Source organism: Melospiza georgiana, chromosome Z (assembly GCF_028018845.1).
Source record: "Melospiza georgiana isolate bMelGeo1 chromosome Z, bMelGeo1.pri, whole genome shotgun sequence".
NCBI classification, from domain to species: domain Eukaryota; kingdom Metazoa; phylum Chordata; class Aves; order Passeriformes; family Passerellidae; genus Melospiza; species Melospiza georgiana.
The window spans coordinates 69,347,938-69,373,772 of NC_080465.1; the positions used below are offsets into that span (position 1 = coordinate 69,347,938).

General features: G+C 38.8%; 1 protein-coding gene across 1 annotated transcript; it reads right to left on the minus strand.

Annotated features, from left to right (window-relative positions):
* Positions 1 to 1,951: 1,951 nt before the first annotated feature.
* C7 (complement C7) lies at positions 1,952 to 24,772 on the minus strand (the record flags this gene model as incomplete). Its single annotated transcript, XM_058044012.1, has 17 exons — positions 1,952 to 3,428; positions 5,371 to 5,555; positions 10,476 to 10,572; positions 12,816 to 13,007; positions 13,571 to 13,703; positions 14,921 to 15,008; positions 15,375 to 15,546; positions 16,123 to 16,351; positions 17,372 to 17,538; positions 17,946 to 18,059; positions 18,794 to 19,037; positions 20,183 to 20,305; positions 20,971 to 21,109; positions 21,899 to 22,040; positions 22,846 to 22,987; positions 23,914 to 23,986; positions 24,708 to 24,772. Coding segments are annotated over 17 exons (2,493 nt in total), but the record flags the coding sequence as incomplete, so codon positions are not given.
* Positions 24,773 to 25,835: the final 1,063 nt, after the last annotated feature.

Below are 25,835 nucleotides of genomic sequence, written 5' to 3' on the forward strand. Positions count from 1 at the left end.
ATTCTTCATTATCTTTCATGAAAATAGGCAGGTGGGGAGAGGAAGATGTCTCCTATATCTGCCCCAAGGGGACAGACACAACGCAGACTTATTTCCTATTACTCTGATTATCTGCACCAAAAATAAATTCCTAGAAAACCAAGGTTTAATAGTGCTGCTGTTTAGTGGATCACCTTTTTGTGAGAAAGCAACAAAGGCTGAATTTCATCCCACATTCTGATAATGTTTACCAAATAGTGATAACTAGGAGGAATTTTTTCAGCATTCCTGTTTTATAGAGATCCCTCCATTCTGATCTTGTACCTACTGCTCTCTAAAGTCTTTTTACTGAGCAGTTTGTGATATCTTCCAAATCACTGGTCTCAGATGATCTTAGCAGTGCGGATAACAAGCTTACTCTACCTACCTAGGTCTGTTTAGCTTACCTTGATCAGAGTTAAATTTAATCAGTCACAGCTGTTCAAAGCTCAGGTCATCTAACATCAAACTCCTCCCAAGTATCCTGATACATGGTCATAGGGAAAATGCATGGTCATTTAATTCAGGTAAAACAAAGACGTTTACCACTCTCTGCCAGGTAATTTTGCTAAGCTTATGGATTCCATGGTACCATGGAACAATCCCTGTTGTTCCCCTCATCTGACACTCATTCATGTAATTTTGGTTTCTTACCGAGAAAAAAAGTCCTGCATTTATTTGTCAGTTTAATATCAGTATGGTGGACCACAGTGACTGGAGAGGGACAAAGTGTGGCCAGCAGACACACATACATAGGAATGACTGTGTCACTGGACAGACTGTGTGACTGGGCAGTGTCCAAAACAAAACATGAACTTGTTTTTCTTTCAATGAATAGTTATATTCCTTTGAAGAAAACTTCTACCAATTCATCTTACTTCTCCTCTCATACAACAATAGGCAGCTAGCTAGTTGGTTAAAAACAAACAAATAAAAGCCCATAATATCTATTCTAAAACGCTGTAAGATGTATTCAGGTTTTCAGGAGGGGTGATGGAACTGAAATGCCCCTGATGTGTCAGGGAAATCACAAGTCAGGCAGGGAACGGAACGTGGTACCACAGTAGAACGAAGAGCAGATCCTTGCTGGACACTTCAGTCTAGCAGGAGGAGGAAATGTGTCTGTGAGGAACCCACAGAGAAGGAGCTGACTGGGCTTAGAGGTAGGAGGGGGAAAGATGCAGTGGGTAATTAGAAAGAAAAAGGAGAGAGAAAAAGTATTCAGATGGGTCAGATAAACAGTGAGATGTCAGGGACCGCATCTGAAATGCAGGCTTCATTAATATTTTGGCTGCCTTATCTCAGACTAATTTATTTTATGGACATGGAGAGCTGTTCCTGCTGATGTATAGAGATGATTATCTGGCAACTTTATTGTTTTTTGAAAGAGGAATTATCAATGTTTCTTGTGCTGTGCTGGTTTTCCCCCTTCCCCTATGTTTGAAGACATGAATCACCAAGTCACTATATCTCTGTGCTATCTATCAGGAAATTTCCAGGTGATTTTTTTCTCGCCTTGAGCAGATATGGAAGCTATTGCTACCCAGTAGACTCATGGTCCAATCACATGTTGTGCCAAATGCCACAAGAAAAAGGTTAGAAATTGTGGACAAGAGACTTGAGAGTAATCAAGTAAGCAAACATTTGGGTGCTCTACAAACCATTACTTACTACTCCAGAGCAAATTATAAAGACAAAATAGATGACTAAATTTATTTGGATTTTATTCTACTAATTTTCATCTGTATGCTATTCACAAAAATTTATTATTTGCTCAAGAAGAAAAAATAACCAAAACCCACAACCTGATATTATTTTCCAGACAGCTGGAAAAGGTTATAAAGGCCAGGAGGTCCTTTCAGTTAGTGCGTGGCAACCTTTCCCTCCAACATGGATGGTTCCACAAGAGAGAGTCTCCAAGGAAAGTCACTCCTGTTCTGGCTCACTCTTTATTGACAGCATTAAAGAAAGCAAAGCTTTATCCAGCTGATGGTAAGGTTTATACAAGGAAACTACTGGTAGAAACATGATAAACAAGAGAGATCTTTAATCTTACTATATTACTGATAGTAAGAAAAAAAATCTGTTGCTTTGAAAGCATACATACATATCATACATGCTGATGGTACTGCCCTTGGTTGAACACCCACTTGCTATCCAGCCCTTTATCCTTGTTTGCATCCAAGAATAGTTCGAAGGGATAGGACTGCTAGCATGGATACCTGAATGGACTTGAAATATGTAAGCAAAATTGTCATGGTCCAACTATGCCAGAGAGAATGCTTAGCTCTGTAAGAAAAGAGTGTAGGAGACTTCTTTTATTCAGGAATAGTCTTTGAAGATTATCCAGTGGTATCTCCGATGGGACTGCATGCAGAACATCTTCATTGCTGTAAAGATTCTCTAATAGTTGCCTTTGAGAAAGTTTTGCTAAGGCAGAAGGCCTCTTTGTGCAAGGGTCTGTAAAGAAACTAGTCTTGGCACAAACAAAAATGCATGTGACAAATGTAACTGAGTTACCTGTGCTTAGAGGTGTAGATCATTACAACAATAATATTAATAATGACAAAGTAAAATGGTGATTTTTCATGAAGTGGTTCTGTGTATAAGAATCTTCAAGCATAGATGTATTCTCATTACTTTAATATGGCTTTACTATTAATGCATATTGTTTTGGTGTTTGAGTGCATCAGGCTCAACAGCATGTTCAGTTCTGTGCAGACTGTTTGCTCAGCTGAGTAGCATATGGTGGAAAGAAGCTGCTTTATTAAAAGAGAAGGATCATGCCACTTACTCTGTAAAGCTTAGTCTGTATGTTTTGCTAATCTAAATCTACTCATCACAACCATATGCTTGTGTGGCTTTAAGAAAAACATATTGACAGTGTCAGACATAGCAATCCATTACTAAAATAGCTACTTTGACAATCACACTTCAGCAATACTTTTTAATTCTGATGGAAATACAAAGTAAATCTGCCAGTGGAAAGGCTGGTGCCTAAGCAAGAGCTCTGCTGTGAGCAGTCGTGGCAAGTGCATCTCGGTCTAACAAAGAGCCTCAGGCCTTGATTCAGAGCTGACCAGATGCACAGTCACATCAGCTGTGATGGATTTCACAGCAGAGCTTACATTTGGCAGAGCAAGGTTCAAAGTATGTCCTGACCAAGAGCTGACACATTTTGACATATCCTTCGGCAATAAGCAAAACAAAGCGTAACATATCTTATTTACTCTGCGTGTCACAGGGCCTTATGCTGACAAGGGTGACAGTCTCCCCCCGGCACCTGAGCAGCCCAACCTCGCACTCGGTCATGGTCCGACGGGCAGCAGAGCCACTCACTTCAGCACAGAGCTGGGCACCTCCCTCCTCACACAGCCCATCTTCATCACAAACACAGGTGTTGGATGGCACTAAGCAAAAGCACAGAGGAAAAACACTCAGGATAGCAACCAAGTTACCAAAAAAAAAAAAAAAACCCAGACTAAAACGTTTCTAGGAAATCTGTAAGACCGAAAGCAATTTTCCAGCTTTCACAAGAAAGATATGGACCTATTGGAACAGGATCAGAGGCAACAACAAAGATCATCAGAGGGCTGAACCACCTCTCCTACGCAGACTGGCTGAGACACTTGCCATTGTTCAGCCTGGAGAAGAGAGGGCTTTGGGGAGACCTTATAAAACCTGCCAGTACCTAAAGGAGGCTTATAAGAAAGATAGGGACAGACATTTTAATAGGGACTGCAATGCTAGTACAAGGGATAATGGGTTTAATCTAAAAGGGACCATTATTCAGACTAGATATGAAGAAGAAACTTTTAGGATGAAGGTGGTGAAACACAGGATCAATGTGGCCAGAGAGATGGCTAAGGCCCACCCCAGAAACATTCAAGACCATGTTGGACAGGGCTCTAAGCAACCTGGTCTCGTTGAAGACATCCAGGGTGATTGCAAGGGGGTTGGACTAGAGGATCTTTACTGGTCCCTTCCAACCCAAAGCTTCCTGACATTCTTTCCTTAACCTAATTCCCTAATTCTTTCAGTAACATTAGCTGATATTCAGGTTCAGTGAAAAAAACTAGAAGTGGAAACAAATTGTGCACTGCTGGGGCTTCCTCTGCTTGGAGAGTCTGATCATGCTTGTGGGAAAAGCTTACTCAAGCTATCTCAGATGCTGTACTCAGAGCCTTCTCTGATGTTACTTCTTGAACTGGTCCATGGATCTACTACTCTAGAGCTCAGATAACTTGTAAGATGAGAGATCTGTCTTTGGACATTAACAAGCTGATCATGCAAACCCTTACAATTGGTATCTATATTTTCATACAGACAGTTTCATGAAGATCAAAGGATCTACTCCTATAAATAAATATGTGTAGCTATATCAGTGACATTCAAGTAAGAAGATTCCACCTGATATTTATTTTTCATAAATGTGCCCCTTTTTTGGTGTTGTATGCAATTTTTTGCCTATGTTTGTCTTTGCTGAAGCTACAGACAGTTTTTACTTTGTTGTTGTTATTATTTTTGTCTGTTCAACCCTGCTAGACAAAACAGATTAACTCCTATCTAGTAATCCTTTTTCTTTTCAAATTATGACAATAACCATGCCTCTAGCTTGGGCACTTCTAAAACCCTAATTTATTAGTTCACATTTCCATTCCTGGCAACCTTCATTAAATGCAATGCAGCGTAGAACACTCAAAGAAAATAAATCAGGGATTTGAAAACTTCCACTGCAGACTGATTACAAAAAACAGGAACTATTTCCTCTGAGGGAAGAGACCTCACCTTTAATCATCATACGAGAAACTGGGGACAGACAGTAAACAAAACTGTACAAACCTACAACAGTAACTGGCTTTCCCAGCTACCATACAATAAGACTTTTAATTCCTAACCACAGGATCCTGCTGGGGAGACTGCTTGGCAAATTTCAGGAGAGGATTAGTTAGTCCCGTGGGCAGTAAGGGTTCCTGCAATTGCTGTTTTAAGGAATCTGAACAGCTAGATACAGTGAAAAAGATTACGGCAGGGGTTTCACCCAGAGGACAAGGTGGACCAAAATGATGATTCACTTAACAGGGACTAGGAATAAGCTTTTCCTGTACATAGTACATTTTTTTACAATATCCTGCAGGGTCCTCTTTCCCTGCTGGAGGCTCCTGCCGTGTTTGGATACCAAAGACCTGGCTAATGATTTGAGCCAGCTTAGCAGTGCCTGGTGCTTCTGGGAGGGACTGCAGATGCCATACCAGGACAGACCAGCTGCCCACCTACTAATGAATAAGTAGCGATAAAGATATCCTTTTGGGCATATGAACAATTTTGCTTACAGTTTTTAAGTTCTCTTACCATTACATTTTTCCCATGAGCGGCACAATCCACATGGTATTTCACCTGCCTGGGGTACTTGGCAGTTTTCTGCATTAGTCAGAGAGTATTTTCTGCCCATGCATTCCAAGGCATGCATCTTGCAAACAGTTAAAGGTGTGTTTCTCTTGGTTCTTTGATCAGTAGCACAAGTGTCCAGAGAAGGACTGAAAACAAAGGCAGGAATTGCACTATTTAAATGTGCTTTATCTTGGTAACTTCAAAACAGCTGAGAGACTGGAAAACATTCAGAGTCTAGTAGTAACTTCTTTGTTCACTTAAGTATCTCCTAAGAGTGCAGTAAAGAACTCAAAACATAGACACAGTCCAGACTTTTTCCTTTTCTACAGTATGCTCAGCAGAGTCAAGATCTGTCCCATTTGAAGGACAGGGATATTACCATCTTTTTGCCATTGACCCAAGCAGCAGAGAGAGAGACTTTAGTTAAAAGTATTTCAGATCTCAATTATTCTCTAATTTATGACACATGCATGAACATAAGTACACACACAGAAAGCATTTCTTATACATATATGACATATACAAACATGCACATACAATATTTTGTATTTCTTAATTTTAAGGTGTTCAAATATACTTTAAGATTTGTATTCTGTTATCTTTTAAAATGCTCAGCTTTTACTAAATAATACCTTATAATCGACCATCAGAAACCAAAGATATTTCTGGAAATACACATACATCTCCACAGAAATCTTAAGAAAAAAAATTACCCAAAAAATTGCTTATTTCTTGAAATGCAGGTAGAGTTTTAACACCCACATAAATGAGCTTTTAAAAATGGTAATAACAATTCTTGGGCAATCTTAAATGGTGTTTGCTTTGGGGACAGTTCCAGGAAGTTGCCACCATTTGTGTTTCATGCTCCAAGTGTAGGAGGAGAGTAAAAAACCCTTTCATTACTTCAATTCCAAGAAGCTGTCATTATTTGTGTTTCATGTTCCAAGTGTAGGAGAGGAGGAAAAAAACCCTTTCCATTACTTCTGACTTTTAATCTCGAACTCCTAGCTTCTCCACTTGTTCTCAATGCAATCAGCAGTATTTGTGTGGAATGAACAAAAGAGTGACCATCTGGAGCAGAGCATGCCTGTGCTCTGCTGCACGCACTTTACAGCCATGGGGAAGGGACCTCACAGGGTACCAGAGAGCAGAGACAGGCTCCCAGGGGATGGAGAGCTTTGAAATTCAGACCCAAAGCCCAATCTTCAGCACAGCTCCTCATTTTAAGCTCACAAACACTTCCACTGAAACCTTTGGTGTCTAATAGGCCAGTTCAGAACATAAACCTCAGCTAAACAGGGGCTTGGTGGGGAGAAGAGGCTGATAAGGTACAAGCAAATGGCCGTAATGAGCTTCATGGGGCTCACTGAAGGGAAGGGGAATGCCTGTAGGAGGAGGGAAGAGAAAAGCCTAGTAAGAATCTCAGAACTCAAACATTGCTGACTTAATAGTCAGGCATTAAGATAACTTTTCTTTTTCTTTTCCTTTTTTCTTTTTTTTTTTTCCTGGGAATTAGGAAGTGGGTTTTGATCTATAAGTAAGGTACTAAGGAAAAGAACCTTCTCCAAGCTTTGGGAATTGTTCTTAAAAAGATGACTTTGAAGCCTTGTAGAAGAGCTAGCTTTACAAAAAATTTAAAATACCTGTAGCATAGTGCATCTTTAAGGTATTTAAAATATAGCATGGAGTACATTAGCTGAGTCGGAAAAGTTTGGTGCATCTACCTGTGACCAAATATTTTTATGAACTGTATTATATCTTCCACTTAGGTTAGCATCCTCAAACACAGGTTGAGGTCCCTTAACTGCTGTGCTGGGTCAAAATGACAGCTACTAAATCCCTAGTGAAGTTTGTTGCATGAATTTTCCTTGATCCTCTATTTTTAATAGAAAGAATGAGGTTAACCCTCTTATTCTGAGGCACAAGAGAACAGACCAAGGGATATATAGCAGGAGACACATGATAAAGGAAACAGGTGCACTTGTATGCATTGTACCCTTTGGTCATCTGGCAGCACAGTCTCTAAGATAGTGGGGCCCTGATTTTTATGTGAGAGTTTTCTTTACAGACAGAAGTAAAAATCCCTGTTTATATATCATCTTAAAGAACAAAGTGAGTTCTAGGGGAAGCAATTGTATTTAATCTGTAATTAAATTTTTTATTATATTTAAAATTGTTCAGATGTCTTTTTTACTTGCCTAAGTGATAAATCTTAATATCTGAGTCTTAAGATCAAAATCTTGCAGAGAAGGCAGCTTAATTAATATCAGACGTCTGCACTAATCTGTCTGCTTTGCACCACTTTAAAAAACCCAAAAGAGGAACCGGAGGTGATTTAACCAGCTCCCAAAGTTTGAATCCAGGAGTTCAGGGACCATGTTGCCAAACTCTCACTAGAGTTCAATGCCTCATACTGTCTTGAGAGTGATTTACATATTTACTACAGCTGGGTAGGCAGAAGAAAGACAGTGGAAATCAACATGTTAAGATGCATACAAAAAAGGATGGAGAATCTTCACTCATAAGAGAAATTAATAATTTGCACTCATTGCTGAGAAAGGATATTTCCCAAGGCTGAGAATATCACATCATTGCAATAAAAAATTTTTAGAGGCAAGGAATAATCCTTGTGTAAAGTGAATGTGAGAAATTCAATACTTTTTACCTGAAAAAATAAGGTTAAGGATAAGAACAATATTTTACTAAAGCACAGATTGTGAGAGATTAAATAATATCTGTTAAGTCCCTAATTACTTTCACTACCTTTCACCTGCAAAAAGAGGTAGGAAACTTTTGGTGAAAAATTCATCATGCTGGGAATGATTTTAACTTCCTGGAATTACATTTGAGATGAGAAGTTTTAATGTGACACAGGAGAGACATAGATGTTTTGCAAACAAATTTGAAGAAAAAAAGAGAGGATAGTACTTCAAAATTATCAAATCTCATGTTTCACTGTGCAGATAGGTCTCAGCTACTGGAGGCTGAGGTTCTGCCTGTATTAACACACCACGGTCTGGTTCCTTCCATGTGTTAGGGACAATTTACAAAGAGTAGCTGGTGTCCCTCTTTGCCCCAGAGGATGGGGACTACATCAGAACTGGAATGGTCTCTCATCCTGGTTACTCCTGAGCTGTTCCTGGGAATTATACAGGAACTAGCTCTTGTCAAAGGTCTACCAAGAATTGCTATACCAATTTAGCTGCTCTGGTGCCTAGGGATCCTTGCCTTGCTCTCATTGATGAGGACAGATGTAGCCTAAGGCACCCCACCAAGAGGGACAAATCACCAGCCTGTTCTAGGGTTTTTGTGCTGTTATGGGCAGCCTCTGTAGCTAGTCTCTTGGAAAGTGAAAGGATGGAGGAGAGGTCTGAAACTGTGGTGTTCCTGAATTACCACATGACCTCTTCTTGCTCCAAACACTCTTCAGAGAAGAGGCTACTGCTGAAAGTCACTGCCAAAACAAAGCAAGTTAATTCTGCTCTCTGAGGAAAGATTGGACCAAGATCTACTTACATGCTTTACTCCTACAGCCTTATAACAGGCTGGAAGATTAGTCTGCTTTGACAGCTGATGATTTATCCCTCCATCATCAGATGCATTATTTCAAGACAGTGAAAAGAGGGCATGAGGTAACAAAAATGACTGTTATCTATATTCTTGCCATTTTAAACACAATTATAAAAAAAATATAAATAGGCAAGTAGTAGATTAATTACAAATGAAGCTTCAATGCGTAGCTAAATATAATTCATTTAAACCACCAAGGTTATTGTGACTCTGCCCAGGGCCTTCCCTAGCTCTGACTCCCCTGTATTCTGTGTAACTAACCTCAACAAATACATAAACCAGAAAAGGAGTTGCTGATTCTTTTAAATAACTGTTGAGAGAAAAGAACAGGACCAAATTACTTGAAGCATTTAGGTGTTTAAGCAGAGGAATAGCATTGGATTGTGGAGTCATTACAAACCTGGCACTTACCTTTGCACACAGGTCAATGGCCTCTGACCCTAGGGAACTATGCAGTGCATCTGCATCTGAACTAAGCTCACCAATTTTAATTTTGAGATGTTCAGAGTGCTAATCTTCTCTTAAAATTAGAATCATCATGGAGAGCACTCTTGGTCTATGTGCCTGATGGGAAGTACCCATGCTCCACTGAAAGCTCTACCTTGAAATCACTTGAAACATTTTCACAGTTTCTTCCTCTTATTACATATGGGTAACACATATTTGGTCTGTTATCCTGAAGCTTCCAAACTACTCAACTCAGTCACATAAATCTGGCCAGATTTCATATCTAGAGACCACACCCACTTTATAGGAGTGACTTGATAGGAAACATCATCCAGTCTATGCAAACCAGCCCAGATGCTGGAGTGCTGAACTCATTGGCACATCTGCTCATCAGCACTATTTGGTCTCAGGTGTCTTTTTGTTATTCCTCCATTTTTGTTCTCTTCCTTTTGTGTCTCTCAAAGAATTGAGAGACTTACTCATTCCCTTACATTATTTCTTCTGCATTGCTTATTGCAGAATATAGGCTTAGATTAAACAGGAAACAGCAAACTCTAATCTGCAAGTTATAAAGTCAGGAAAAGTGACATGACTGATCTGTGAAAACTGCTGTGTAAATGTGAGATGAATTAGATTATTGTGTCTTTCATAACCCCCTAGTCTCTCAGCAGTGAAAATAAATATGCTTTATTTCACTAGTTTATTGCTTTGATGGTTTGTGTCCTAAGGGCCTCTGTTGTAACTTTTCCTTAATCCTCTAAATCTTGAAAATATAATTTTATCTTTTTTCATCTGCTTCACAGATCAAGCAAAATTATGCCTTCACTTTCTGTCATTCAACCAAATTTTAGCACTGCTAAAACCCACTGACAGTTCTGACAAGGCAGGTAAGTGATGAAGAGGATATTGATAGAGGTGTAAAGCAAACCGAGTATGTCTCTTCCTCATGTAAGTAAAGTTTTCTCCTCTATCATAGACTGAATACTTATGAAATATAATTGGTCTTGAATGAAGTGAGAATCTAATAGCCAAATGGAGCCTGAACTTACCCACACTCATAGGGCATTTTGCACACACATTGTGACTGATGTACTTTCTCCCATGGCTGACATTTAGGCTCTGTCACCTCCGTTTTCACACTGGTCACTGAAGTAGAAGAACACACAGATATAAAGGGTCAGAAAAACAAGATCAGTTGTGAAATTATTAGCTGAGTTTAAAAGGCACTGAATTATATAGTCATGACATAAAGTCACATCCTACATGGTCATTAAAAGTATCTACGACAGGGAAGTAATCAACAATATTAAAAAGATATGATACACTTTGCAAATTTACTGTTCAGTAATTTATCCATGGGTCACCAGCCAGATGGAAAGAGACAGGTATTATACTAAAACTTAAACATTAATCTCATTTCTGCAGCAGTTATTTGTTTCTGCTAAATTTAGCACTGCTGAATCATAGCTGGGAACAGTTTTGTCATTGGGTTTCAGAATTATTGACTTCACTAGAAAAGCTAAGGATCCAAAACCCTATGTGAACCCAAATACCTTTATACACTGATGGTAATGAAAATTACAAGTTCCATCATCAGTCCTCAGTTTGTTTTTAAAATAAAAATAATAGAAATGACTGGGAAATTTTCATGATCACAGGTGTACCATTCTTTAAGTAGAGAGTTGTACTCCAAATTTTGCTAAACATTTCTTTGTAGGTTTATGTAGCATGTTAACAGCAAGACTTTGCTAAATCCATATCCACACAGCTTCCAAAGAGGTTTTATCCTGATTTTTTTTTCAGATTTTTTGTCTGCTAACATGAAAATTTAGTACTACAGATTTCCTTTCCTAAAAAAATAGCTCCCTTACAGATTAAGACTTGCTAAGCAAAACAGAAAAATTATCAGAGAAAAAGAAAAAAAAAAAGAAAAAGTAAGAATTTCAGTGCATTACAATACAGACAGCAAGTATAACCCTGTCTTCCTGCAGAAGGGAAATTTTCACCAAAAATCACTGCATTTTCTTTATCCCCTGGGCAGTTGGTTGCATAGTGACTAAGCACTCCCATCCAAACATATGTATGCCATTGTGTCTGAGTACTTATCTTCATAATTTTTACCCTTCTTATCTCATACTCCTTTTTACCTGTTATTAATCCAATTGTTGTTCTTTATTTATTTTATTTATTCTTTATTTATTTATTTATTTATTTAACTAATACAATGCTTCCGTACAGCCAAGCAGAAGCTGTTTCTCTTTCTGATGGAAGCATTTGAAACTTTCCAATTATTGCTGGAATTTGAGAACCTGATGTTAGCAAAAAACCAAAAACCAAATGAAAATCAGTCACTGAGGCTAAGCCTAAGTAACTGGTAACAGCACTGCTGCTCTGGCAGTTTAGCAGCAGCAAGTCATTTATGTACAGCTATGCCATTCCTTCAGAAATCACTACCCTTCTGTTGATGCGTTTATGACAGCAAATGACTTACATCAGGAATCTCACAGGACTGCTGCCTTTTTAAGTCTAAGCCTGACTGTCACCTTCCATTTTTGCAGCTGAGGCAATGTCAGCAGCATTGGCTGATAACGAGAGGACTGAAAAAAATGTAGGAGATGCGCCTAGTCTGCTGCAGCAGTGCCTGTAGTCCCCAGTCAAAGGTCTCCCCAGGTGAATATGTAGGGCCTCAGGTGAAGATGTGGGTATGCTGGAAGCACAAGCTGCTTGGGTGCCTCTGTGTCACTGATCAGCATCACAACAGTGCTCAAGAGAAATTTTTGTCTGTCTTCCACAGCTGGAAAAGATATCTTTTGATAGCTGATGAAGCTATAGGCGATTTCCCTTTCTGCCACTACCTGCCCATATCAAACTAGAGCTTAGACAGCATGAACTTAAAGCAGCATTTTCCCATTGCTTCCAGTTCCTTTGTATCAGCTGTCTGAGTGCCAGATCAGCAAAAGCAGTCACCCAGCCCTGTCATCCTCTTTCACAAGAGGCTCTGGTGCACTGAACAGCTTCCAGATAGAAAAACTCTAAGAGATAGTTCATATGGTGGGAGTGTTACACAATGTGTGAAAAGTGAAATATATTTGGGTGGCAGAATAGACAGCATAAATCCCAGGCAATCTCTTAAAACAGTTAGTGATAACACTAGATAGCAATAGGGGAGTGGGAAGCAAAAAGCCTTAATGAAACTTCAATGAAATGCCTTCAGGCATCTTGTTTGGACAGACCATAGAAAACACATCCCCATGCTTTCTGTGCTTCTTGCTGGTAATGTAAGTATGGCTTCTCTATCACTATCTCAGAAATAGCTCTTTATATGTCTAACCTGCACTAAGCTTAGGAAAGAAACTCCTGCATTGTACTTGAGGACTGCAGTGGCTTACCTGGTCTCTTGCACTGGATAGTCTTCACATCAGGAGACCACTTGAGGCTGGGCTCACACAAAATGGAGCGTGGCCCTTCCAAGTGCATGTCATGTGGACATGACAGAGTTATTCTCTCACCAATCTCATACACAGGTTTCCATGGCTCTCCTTGCAAACCCCCCTCCAGCTCAGGCAGGAGACAAGCAGTTTCTGTGGATGGAGGCATTTGAGACAGCCACAGAAAATCAGTGGATTGCATAAAGCAGTCACATTATTTTCTCAAAAATTCCATAAAAATTTGAATTGTGAGGTTAGCTGACTTTTCTGTAGAAACCTGTCAGGATATTAACTCATCACACCAGTCAAACATGCAAAACTAGGAACACACAGACAATATATTCTCCTACTGCCTGCAGGTGCAGCCTAGCTTTATGAGGGCTTCCCTTTCATTAGGACCCATGTTTCTGTTGACAGTTCTTACTAGGCAGCAGTTTTCTAGTAGACAGATATCACACATATGGGATCCTGGAAGAACATGTCCTGGTACACACCTAGATAGCCTTAAAACTAGATTTTATGGGTGTGTTTCTAATCCAGCATTACAATACCTGGATTCACACTAGAAGTCAATTTAGACCTGATTACATCTAGGGAAATGGGAAATACAGGTGTGTCTTTTCTCCTCATTGTATCTGGAAAGCAGATGCTTTGAGATGTTCCATTGGAATTCAGAAATGGAGTTGTGGTTCAAAACAAGAATCAGTTAGACATACCCTGGCAATATCTCTCTCCAACTTGCCACTGTAAATTACTGCTACACTTAGCAACAGGATCACCAACAAGAGAATATCCATGTTTGCATGCATAAACAATGTTTTTCCCAACTGGGTATGAGTTTTCAGCATTCTGAAAGAAAATAAACAGGTGAAATTTTGGATATAAAATATAAGAACTACCACCAGCACTCTTTGATTCTGGAATGCAGTAGCTGAGGACAGTGAGAAGTAGTATTGCTACTCTACAATGAAGTGATGAGAGAGTCTGGAATATTGGGGGCAATCCTGGCTATCAAGTCACCAAATGTGATGAAAAGGGGTATGGAACAGTGCTCTCCTGATGATGTATAAACAAACTCCAATAATGGCTGTTATCAAACGTTAGCAGGGCAGGATAAGATCTTGAACAGCCTTGGCCTGGGGGGAGATCATAGTGACTGCGCTGGTTTTGCAAATTTTTAGGATGGCATGTTATCAGCTTTCTAAAGGTTAACATGGACTTGAAGATACAGTTTTTTTCTCATTTTATATTACACTGTCCTCTAAGGAGACATCTTACGAAAAACTGAGACTATTGCAGGGTTTTACCTTTAGTTTGTGAACCAAAAATATCAATGTAGGAGACAACTATTCATTGCAAAAAAAAAATTCGCTAGCAAAAGAAGGAGGGCAAATCCAAAAGATTTTGGATCTTGCTGTATGTTGCAGTTGTGCAAAGACAACTAATGAATTTTGAACTAATCCTTTTATCTATTTATTGAGCAAAGAGACTTATGACAGCCTGATAATATGAAGAAGGCATAATCCATTCCTCCAAGGGAAGAATTAGTCCCCCTTGTCAAAATAGGCCTAAGCTATGGCGAACCAAGTACCTTGCCAGGTCTTCATTTCACCAGAAAAAGCAGAATATTGAGTTACAGAGGGAAGATTCCTAAAATCTGTTTATGATTTTGTATGGACTTCATGAATGACTGAGCATTTTTCTCTCTAGTTTGTTGTGATTTTATGTGTAATCCATGTGGCTCAGTAATTTTTAATACATATATGGAATAAAGGACAAGTAGATGACTTTTCTGTATAGGTACCATGGTCCAGAGAAGCAAAGATCTTGTTCTGGTTTTGAGGGTGGGGCATTTTTGGTTTTATCTAACTTTTAGTTTGAATAGTTTTGGATACTGTCATGTAAACATCAGACAGTGAAAAATGCTGCAAGAGAGGCTATTCACTTGGTCAAATACTAAGCTTGCCAGGAGAAATACAAATTTACAAGTGAACATCTATATTAACTGTAGAAAAGACATTGCAGGTAGGGATAGAACAGATAACAGAGCAATAGAAATAACTCACTTGAACAAATCCATTTTCTAAGAGAGGAGGAGGTGAACAAAACTCTGTAGGATTTATGGATAAATCAAAACAGTGTGGTTCAATCAAGCTGTGAAGCAAACAAAAGTACAGTTTAGTTTGAATTTAGTTTTCTTTCCTTTCAAAATGCTACACTCCTCAGTGAAGCCCATTTTCAAGACTACTATGCGTACATTTACATCATGATTATATTGAAATCAGGCGCTGCCAGGCTATCCAAGAGAGTGGTAAATAGGATGCTGTCAAGTTTACTGGCTCTTACCCCATTTTCTAGCCTTATCTTCTATGACATTCATAGCTTCTGAATTTCATTTTCTTTCAACTTAAATGTTAAAGCTCAGTACATGATCTCCTTGAATTCAATAGTTTATGCACCCCTCTGAAACAAATTTTTAAATCTTTCAGCAGTTATCTCCAAGTATTTTTTATTACTTACCGAAGATGCTGCAACTCTTCATCTTCACACGCTTTGCTTTCATGCTGCTCTCCCAGGCAGGCCTTCCCACCACCACGTGGGGAGGGGTTGTTGCAGGTTCTACTCCTTGATTTCCTTCCCCCTGAACAAGGACTCCAGGAGGACCAGCAGCTCCAGTGTCCATCAACAACACCTGTGGCAATGTTTGGTTTAATGTGAAAACCACTCTCTTTAAACCACTCTCTCATTAAAGCATTCTCTCTGAGAGGGTTTAAAGTCACACACTGCTCAAAGCTAGTGATGGCTCCAACTGTGCCCTTACAGAAAATTCCAGATTGTAATAATCCAATCTTCCATCTTTACTCAGCTTTGACATAGGTATTATTCCACAGAGGCTGCGTGTTATCAGTGCCTGACAGAAAATAAAAATAGCTACCAGCTACTACTAAGAATAAAATTAAAAAGGAAATTTTTTTTAAGTCATTGATAATTAATTTAGGACATGTACTTACTTATAAGTGGTTGCATTGAGCAGTTAGTATTGTCCACTGTATTTAACACTAATAACAAAACCAGCTCTTGGCTGAGGACTGTTTAGACATGCTAAACAAAGACTCAGGCTTGGCACGACCCTCCCCATGCTGTTTGTTTGCAGTGATGTCTCACCCCAGCAGCCACTTCATGGGTGTGCAGTGTGACAGACAGACTCTGGGAGCAGGAGAACATATTGTGCCACTTCTGAATTCTCATGGGTTTAAAGAGTGCTGACCTGGCTGATCCTGCACGAGGGTTCCCAGCTCACAAGCCACTCCAAAGGTGTAAGGCTTGCAGTAACACACACACTGTGTTCCTTCCACAGCCGCCTCACCACCATTCTGGCAAGGCTGACATTTGCAGGGATCATTTTCAGCCATATATTCTTCAATGGCTTGTTTTAAGTAGTGCTTTTTGACTGAGGAGCAGGGCACTTCCTTTACCAGCTCATATAATGGTGTTAGCTACACACAGTAGGAAAACATTCATATTAAATCATTATTACTGTAATATAAGAGTTTATAAGCACATTTCATCACGCAAAATAATTTGTGACATTTGCTTCTGCACATGGGATTTAGTACATTAGATGCTCTAATTTGCTAATTAGCTAAAATCTTATCTCAGTATTTAATATTAGCCTTTTTAGGAAAAGCCAGTCCTGCATAAAAGCATCCTTTAAAGCTACTGGTATGTCAGTCATGTTTAAACATATCTGAGCTATGAGGATGCAGCTGACATAAAAGTACAACACAGACCACCAATGAACTTGAATTCTTGAATTCTCCCAGATGTTCCCAGCATAAAAAATAAACACATTTATTTTTTATGAGCCCACTACGGCATTTCATTGGCCAGTGATCAAAGGTAACAGAAATTGAAACTATTTTGCCTTTGAATTGATTACTTTATGATATTATATGCTTTTACATTTAGCTAAAACTTCCCAATAGAAATATTTGGGGCTCATACCATTCTTGAATATGTAGGTGTTTCCCAAAAGGGACATAGACAAGGTAGCAGTGAATAGGGCCATGCCCAGCTCTGAAGCGTCTGACTTGGAGAATCTCCAGTTATGCTAAACTTCTGGATTCAAAGTCAAGGAGTAGAAGTAAAAGAAATATGCAGAAGTCGGCAAGTGAAGTGGAAGCAACTTCCTTGACATGCCCATATGCATTTTGGGAAAGGGGCTATCTCAAATTGGGTCTTTCTCCAACGCAAATATGACCCTCTATTCCTAACTAGAACCCCATTTAAGCCACTGAAGACAGGTATTGACCTGCCAAAGGACTTAGATTTATCATGCACCTGATCATATTAGCTTCACAGCATTTTCTTCCTGAGCACTTTCCTTGTTTTACAAAGTGATCTGAAAACAAAATGAGTGTAGATCATGGCATGATTAATCACCAACCGTAGCTTACTAATTTCTTCCCTTGAGGTGATCCCATCTACTCACCTCTGCTTCAGGAAAATAGCCTTACCTTTTTTTTAATTACTCTAGGATAGTCTGTCACTGATGCAGCCCACAAGGTGTACATCCGACTGTTCCCAGCAGGATTACCCAGGTCTAGATAACTAAGGCCAGCAACAGCACCTGGGCTTCCTCCTTCTATGTAAGGGTCTCCTTTAATTTTATTGCCAGTGCTTCCTGCAGATTCAGGATGGGAAATAGATAAAATGTAGGCGTTGCTATGTTTACAAATGGAAATAGAAACAATGCACACAAAAACTCTGCTAGCAAGTAGCGAAAGGACTCACTGGTGCAATTCAACCACCTGTGCCTACAATGATCATATATAGGTGGTATCTGTTTTTCCAGGTGGCTTGGCAGCTCTAACTTTGGGTATTCAGAAAAGTGCTATTTTCTGGGAAAGCATTAGCAATAATTGACAAGTGCCAGAGAGCCTTTTAAACCAGACATTTGATGTCTGGGTTTAGCATATTAGGACAGAATTCATCAAAGTTATCAACACCTGCTCCTCATTTTGACAGCAATTTAGGATGAGATGAGAGATGGATACACGACAACTGTGTGAGTCACCACTGAACATTTACCTGAAGAAGTCCGTAGCAGTTCATCCAGTTTGGTGCATTCTGTCTTCTTCTTTTTCACAATGAGTGCATTCCAGCCTGATGAGGTACACTTGTACAAGTCTGTTATGCTGACACCTGCAGATAATCCATCCATTAACAATACTGTACACAGAAAATGTGTTGGATTCATTTCCGAGTTTTCCACTGGCTAGAGAGGTCATGATCTCTCTTCATGAGAGATCATAAAGCTTATAATCCATAAGCTTTAGCACTGTGTGGATCTTCCCACTAACACAAATGCTAGTTAGTTACCTCCTGGTTTACTACACTTAAACTAGCAGGTAACTAATTAGTATTTGTGTGCTGTAGGAAGATCCATACACTGCTAAAGCTTAGGGATGAATGTTCAGAGGTGTGAGGTGTATCTGGGAATAGTTTACAGTCTCATTTATTTTCTCACCTCAGCTCCAACTGATTACCATTATAGGTGCCATTTTGGTGTTTACTCTGTAATTTTTTCTGCTCTACACAAAACTGTAGTTCTCCACCTTGATCTCCATGTAACCTTTAAACTTCAACATTGTTTGAGATTTATATTCAAGTTCAGCCTGAGGAGGTCTTAAACTGACTGTGATTTTTTATACACATACCCAGAGCACTGCAGGTCACAAACATGGATCTAGAATTAAATGCTATGATTTGAGCAGATTTTTAGTCTTCTTTCTTTTGACAATGAAGAGAATGTAGTAACTTTCTGTAGAATGTAGTAGAAGTCTGTTACGTGATTTTAGACATTAACTGGAAAAACATACATATAAATTTTTATTCTTGATTATTGACTTTCTGCAACAAACACTCTAGTACTCTACCTTCTGATTTCATTTTGTCAGTATCCATATAAAAAATAACTTTGTAGTGTCCTCCTAGAGACCCAGAGTGTAAGAAGTGTGTCCCAAAATGTTCAATAAGTCTTCGGTAGACGCTGTACTCGTAGACGACCGGAAGGCTGAACAGTTCCTTCCAGAAGGGCTCCGCAAGAGTGAGAAAGTCTGGGCGGTTGTTAATAAACTGAGCAACTTCCACACTGTTCTCAACAACCATCAGCTGCTTACTCTGTGGGAAGGAAAAGCCATCAGTCATGCTCCATGTGACTATCAGAGTGGCTCCTAATAGCCAGATGGCACACACTTTCTATTGGCAACTAACCAACAGCTTTATAGATATTCCTAAGCAACACAGTAAATGCAAAAAGAACACCCTGAAGTCCTGAAATATGGTTGCACCTTTATTTATAATTGCTGCAACATCTTTCTTTTCCTCCTGTGTACTTGAAAACTAGCATAAGGACAAGTGAGATCTCACTCTTCAAAGATAATGGTGGCTTCCAGAAGGCTTTCAGAAGCCTGGCAGAAGAAGGTTAACAAGCTTTGTCTGAAAGCAAACCACAGGCAGTGCAGTTGTTCTTTGCACCCTGTTTTGACTAGGTAAGACGTTTGTTGTAAGATGCTCTGGCCATTTCAAGGATGCTGCTTAATTATAAAGTCCAATATGCCTGTACAATACTGTTAACTTTAGACTCTCAAAGTTGCTTTTGAACTGGGTTATGCTGAGTCTCAGAATATGTCATTGTTAGTGTCTGCTTGGGGGCCCTAAAATGCACACATTTGTTACTTGATTTTATTTTCTCTAAGACAGAGGTTGTACTTCATAACTGAAAATTACTCTCAAATTATTTATCTAATGCTTCTTTTAAAATAAGTTAAAGGCATAAGCACTGTGACCTTCTGGCTGTTGAAGACACCAGATTTCTCTCTTAATGGAGTTCTGCTAATGGAAAATGCATTACACGTTAATTTTAACCACAGAAGTATTTCAATCTTTTTGCTCCACTATACTGACCAAGATGTAGCAGAAAAAAGGGGACAATGAACCACTTGAAAAAACCAAAAAGAAAAATCAATTATGAGAAGAAGCCAATGATTTCTCCCTTAAATAGGAAGAAAACCAGATAGTAAATAAATAAATAAATTACTACTAAATAGGTAATAGAGAGGAAGTACAAACAGCAGCCAGCTCCCTCTGGATTGATAAGCAAACCAGTGATCTCTTTTTAAAGGTTTTATGGGATATTTACTGTCATGCATTTTGTAACAAAATGTCTTTATAAAACAAGCATTTTCATCTTACTACAAAAACACGTGTAAAATAATGAAAATATTTATGTAAAGTACTAACCTACAGTGACAAGTTATACATACCTTTTGCAGATTTTTATTCTCTGTCTGCTTGTATTTGTTTGAATTTTCATACTTCTCTATGTGCTTCATATAAGACCAGGTGCTGTTGAAAAACTCATAACTAAAATCATTTTGAACTTTAACCTAGAAGGTGACAGATAGACATCTGCATGAAGAACTTAATGTAGGATTTAAAAACTATAACCTATAGAATAGAGCAAGGCCTTTCTGATGCAAAATAAGCTGATGTGTTTTTCAGGCTGAATCCATTTTAGATTTCGTAAAAAGTACTGCACACTACTGGAAAAGCATGGAAATCCATTCATATATATATATATATATATATAATCTCAAGTATTTATGCTATGCAGTAAATGCAGTATGGATTGTTTGGCATGCTTCTGATAAATGTGAGGCAAACAAAATCACTGAGACTGACTTCAAACAAAAACCAAAACATTTCTGGAAGATCTACACAAAGCATGCCAAAGCCCTGTATTTCACCTCCAAAAAGCATTTCTTAGGGTGATTCAGGTCACGGCTTATGCTAAGGAGATTAGCTTTGCATTCAAACTGTGAAAGATTTAGAAATCACATCTAAGAAATTAATCTCTTTTTCTTTTCCTTTTCTTTTAGCAAGATACACACCAATTTATATTTCAAAATAATAAGCAACTGCAGAGAGGATACAGGTGTTAGTGAGCTGTGTTTAGGGAAGTGTACCTGCCAAAGGCCCCTGCAAGATTTGCATCATTCTCCCAGTTTTAGTCCTGACAGTAAAAACAAAGTTATTCTTAATAGAAACATACCTGAAAATTATAAGCAAGAACACTTTCACTCAGCCTGTAGTATTCTCTTCTATCACCACTGAAGACCTTTCTGCATTGCCCTCCAAAGCTTTTTGTATGAATGACTCTTCCCTTAGTCTCACCAGTAATAATATCAAAGCTATAAGAAGAAAAAATACGTCATTAAGACAGAGACAAAAATTACAGAGCCATTATAACTGAGTGCTGTACCTGCAAGTCATCATCACAGGCTGATTTAACCACGGGGTTATCACCTGATAGACTTTTATACATGCAGAACTGCAGTATGCATAGCATGTTACAGCATTAAAAGGGAAATGTTGGTCTTGATTTGTCAGCAAAAATTAACACGTCATTATCTCTATAGATTAAGACAGTTATATCTATCTCAACTGATTTTAAGTTCTATTGTTTGAACAATTACTGCAACACAGGAACAGGGCATCCATTCCAAAAGGGGGCTGGAGAGACCGAGGGTTATTATACCTGGGGTGTAGCATAACAAGTAATAAATCAACACCAAAGAAACTTAAAACAATTGTTTTGACAGGTTGCAGTTTAGAAATCCATTTGAATCTAGAGTGCTAAATTCAACACCAATGAACAAAAAGAATAAACATTGCTGGCTCATTTTTTCCATGCTGAAGATCTTGTGCTATTAGTTGAAATTTGATTTAATATCTTAGTAGCTGTCTTTCAATGGCAGGAACAAAACACTAAAAGCTTTATTCAGTGCTTCAGGTCAAAGGACTTGTACATCCTGCACTGAACCGCTGGCACGGTGGAAGCAGTTGTACTGAACACTTTTGCATATGAGATGTTTTACCATAAGCCCAGAAAAATCTATCTGTACACCCAGAGCTTGCAAATACATCAAAATGTAAGTGCATTTGGAACCAATACTACTGAGTCTGGCACAGAACATTACCCTGCTCCTGTAAGTTCTGAATTCAGAGGTGTTTTGTCAATATCACATACAGTTTTCCTCTCTTCACATCTATCTTCATCTGCACCATCATCCTCACAGTCCTGATCACCATTGCACACTAGGGATCTGCTAATGCACTGACCTAAATCAGGACAAACGTGCATGGAAAAAAAGAAATATTTGTTAGTTTAAAAATAGATCACCTAAAATCAAAGCAGAAGTCCAACTAATCTACTACATTAATTAGCATATTCACTCCCATGATGAACAGACCATGCCCATGAGGGCTTATGAACATTAAATGTAGACATAAAGAAATAGTGCACAGCACACTCGAGAGAGCCATAGCTATTCAAGGCTGATGATATACCAGTGAAACAGTTGACTTCTAGATCTGCTTCCTAAGCTCTCACCCTTTGACCCAAATCCCTTTGGTGATTAACTGTGATTGTCTCTCTAGTAGCACCAAAACCTGTTTATCACAGTCCTCTCTGATAAATATCTACCTACGAGATAATGTGCTCCTCTGTGAAGGTAATGGGAGATGCTAGGATACATTTTATGGAGCATTAGTTTTCATGATCCAGGTAATTTCATATTTGGAAATAGCCTAGAACAGCAGCAAGACATTAATGTAAGGTTGCATTCCTTAGCTACCTCTTTATAATGAAAAAAACCTGTTCTCTGGGGCAAACAAGTAAGGCAGAATGAGTTAGAGAGGGTACCAGGGCTACAGCATACTATCTTCAATGCTCTGCAATACTCCAGATTAAAGTAAAAGCTTGCATAGTCGAGGCTGGAAACAAAGGAAACATTCACCTAAGCCAAATTCATCTGTAGATCAAGAACACTGCAAATACACTACCCATATACTGAACATGAAAGATAGTAAGGTTATTTTCTTAACTTCATAAGTAGAAAATATTAAAAATTATCTTGGATGGTACCTGAGAAACACCTGAACCGATCACCACAGCCATCTTCTGTTGGGCATCCCCTTGTGGGGGTGCATGGTCTTGTTTCAAAGGTATGCCCAGAGCAGGGGTTTCCCCCATACTGCCCATAAACTGCCACTGTCCGTCTCCTAATCTGAATGCAAATCAAAGGATATCTTAGAAATACAAATGCAAAGCCAGAATAGTTTGCTACTGTGAAGACACTGCCACTACCCTAGACATTCACTATTTTTTCTGAGAACAGACACACCTGGTATTACCACCATATGGTAGCAAACTCTCAAGTTAAGAGAAAGACAACACTTTTGTCTCTAATGTCTTTAGCCTGGTGCATGGTTTAGTCAAAAATCTAATATGTAACTGAAGTCACGAGAAAGCTGCTAAGAAATTTAGGTGGGTTTTTAAAAATTTTTTAATAGGAATAACCATGCCTGATATGAATTTCTTAATGTTTTTCAAGGTAAACAACATAATTAAGCAAGATGATAAAATCTTACATCCAGTGGGCCAGTTTTTGTTTCTAAACAAAGTAAGTACTGTCTCATCGCACATCTTTAATTTTGACTAATCCTCCCTTAATTGGTGCAACATCAAAGTAAATGAGAAGGAAAATCAAAGGCAAGTGTCTTGTACATCTATAGAGTTGCAGTGGAAAAATCATCAACTTATTTTCATTGAAGGTAGTAACACTTTGCAACCAAGTTTTCTTCCCTTGGCATGATGCCACTAATGAAAAATCAGTGGAATTGGTACAAACCCTCAGTGGAGGAATATCTGTGTTTACCTGACAGCTCAGCTGAGTTTTTTGAAACTATCACCAAAATAAAAAGAGCACAAATTATTTTACAACATGAACATCATAGCTTTGATAGAAAACATATTGGGACAGACTGGAAGATTTATCTTCTTAGTTCTTTGCTCTTCAGCTTCTTGTTGTGCTGGGGATTTTGTCTGAGAATCTGATTTGGGAGTTTAATGTTAGAGTGGTTTCTTAATTACTGGGGGGGAAAGTATATGCTAATGAGGTTCTGAATACAGAAAAAATGTGTCCATCTATACCTGTTTTTGAGTACAGCCATTGCACTCGGACCAAGGGCCAAAAGAATTCCAGCGGCAATGGACGGGAGAAGGGCTGTTCCGGTATTGGTTTTTGCATTAAAAAACAAACAAACAAAAATTGAACAAAACACAAAAAAAGAACAACCAAACAACAACCCCCCCCCCAAAAAAAAAAACAAAAAAAACCCCAAAAAAGCCAAAAAAACAAAAAACAAACCAACAAACAAAAGAAAAGAGAGGAAAATCACCAGGGATTTCCATCCATAAGCATGAGTGCAAAACTTTCCTAAAAGGCAAAGCAAACCTTCAATAATAATTAGGGCTATGTACAAAACCCCTTGGCTTTGCATTTCATGTGTAAGAATTAAATCAATCCCAGCCTGGCCTTTCTGGCTATTGGAAAGAAGAAACTAGACACATTCACTTAGCCTAAAGATCAGAAACAAAACAAACTGCCAGTTCCCATGGGAGGTTTTGGGGGAGCAACCTGTCCCTGGGCCTGGGGCTGGCCTGGGGTAAGCTGTGCTGTGTTCCACAGGCGTGGGTTGCTGTCCCTCACGCCACCACCGTGTACCCTTCTCCCCAAGGATGGCTGACTCCTCTGGGTAGAAGTTAAAGGACACCATAATGCCTCACTGTTGCTGTCACTGGTGGCAGCGCCAGAGCTGACACCAAACAGTGTGTATTTCTCCCAGGAAATACACCTGATGACCCCTTGAAACCCTGCCTCACATCACACACCACAATTATATATGCTTAACTTTCAGCATGTATTTTATTAAACAAATATTCACCTGGAAAGAATAGGAAAGAAGCCTGAAACTTCCAGCAACAGAAAGATCCTCAGCACCTGAAAAAAAATAAGGAAGTAAAAGCAAATTTGCTTTGCTTTTCTACTTTTTCCTTCCTTTTTTAGGTCATGCAGTTGTTCAAGGTTTCTGCAATCTATACACTAGTCAGCTTTAGAAATAAAAGGAAAATATCACACAGATTTTTCAGCTTTGTTGTGCAAGCTTGATTTTAAATTTTCTTCTTTCTTGCAATGCTGTCCAATTACTTTTTCAGCTAACTATTTCTCCATATAAATTAATATTTCATTGCATTTTTCATATTCACTTCATCAGTACAAATTAAGTAAGCAATTTTCTTACCTTCATGTTAGATAAAATACTCAGATATACAGCAATTACCAGGGAAAATGCACTTCTAGCATTTTCAATTTGGAAGCCAAAGGAGTCAGTCAGTCTGTCTGTTGCTGTTCATCTCCTCATTCTGCCTCGCTACCCTGCTTTTCTTTCCCTAAAAGGGTTGAATATTGCCAAGGAATTTTAACCTTAACCCATCTAGTTCTCTCCAGGGACACAGCCTGCTTTGGGAGTTGCTCAGTATTTTTAAGACGTATAAATCAAGGCTTGGATATATTAACAGGGGCTGGCAGAAAATTATGAGCACTTACTGAAAGAAGAATCATCATTTCTTTGTCTTCTCATGGTTTCTTTCCTCTGAACAAGACCTTTGAGAGATCCCAGGCTGCATGCGCTACATCACAGCTGAATTCATGGCTGCGGCAGGAAGAACTGCTCTAGGATGAAGTTGATGTTGCTAAGGTTTTATTTTAAGCACAAATATTCATTCTCCACTTCCAAAGTCATGCTGATTTTTGTGTATCAAATTTCACAGTGAAAATCAGCTTATGGATCTGAATGCAAGTTTTGGTCAATTCTAGCCTGGTTCTGCATGCTTTTTGTGGAGATATGAGACTCATAAAGAAATAAGAACACTTTAATTTTCCCTTTCCTTATCCTGCCATGTCCTCTTATTTTTAGTTTTGATTTTTTTTTCCTCACTTTTCAGAGCTGATCCACTGCAGTAATGGCATGAAAAGGCCAAAGAAAATGCTGGGGAAATTTACGTTAATTTAT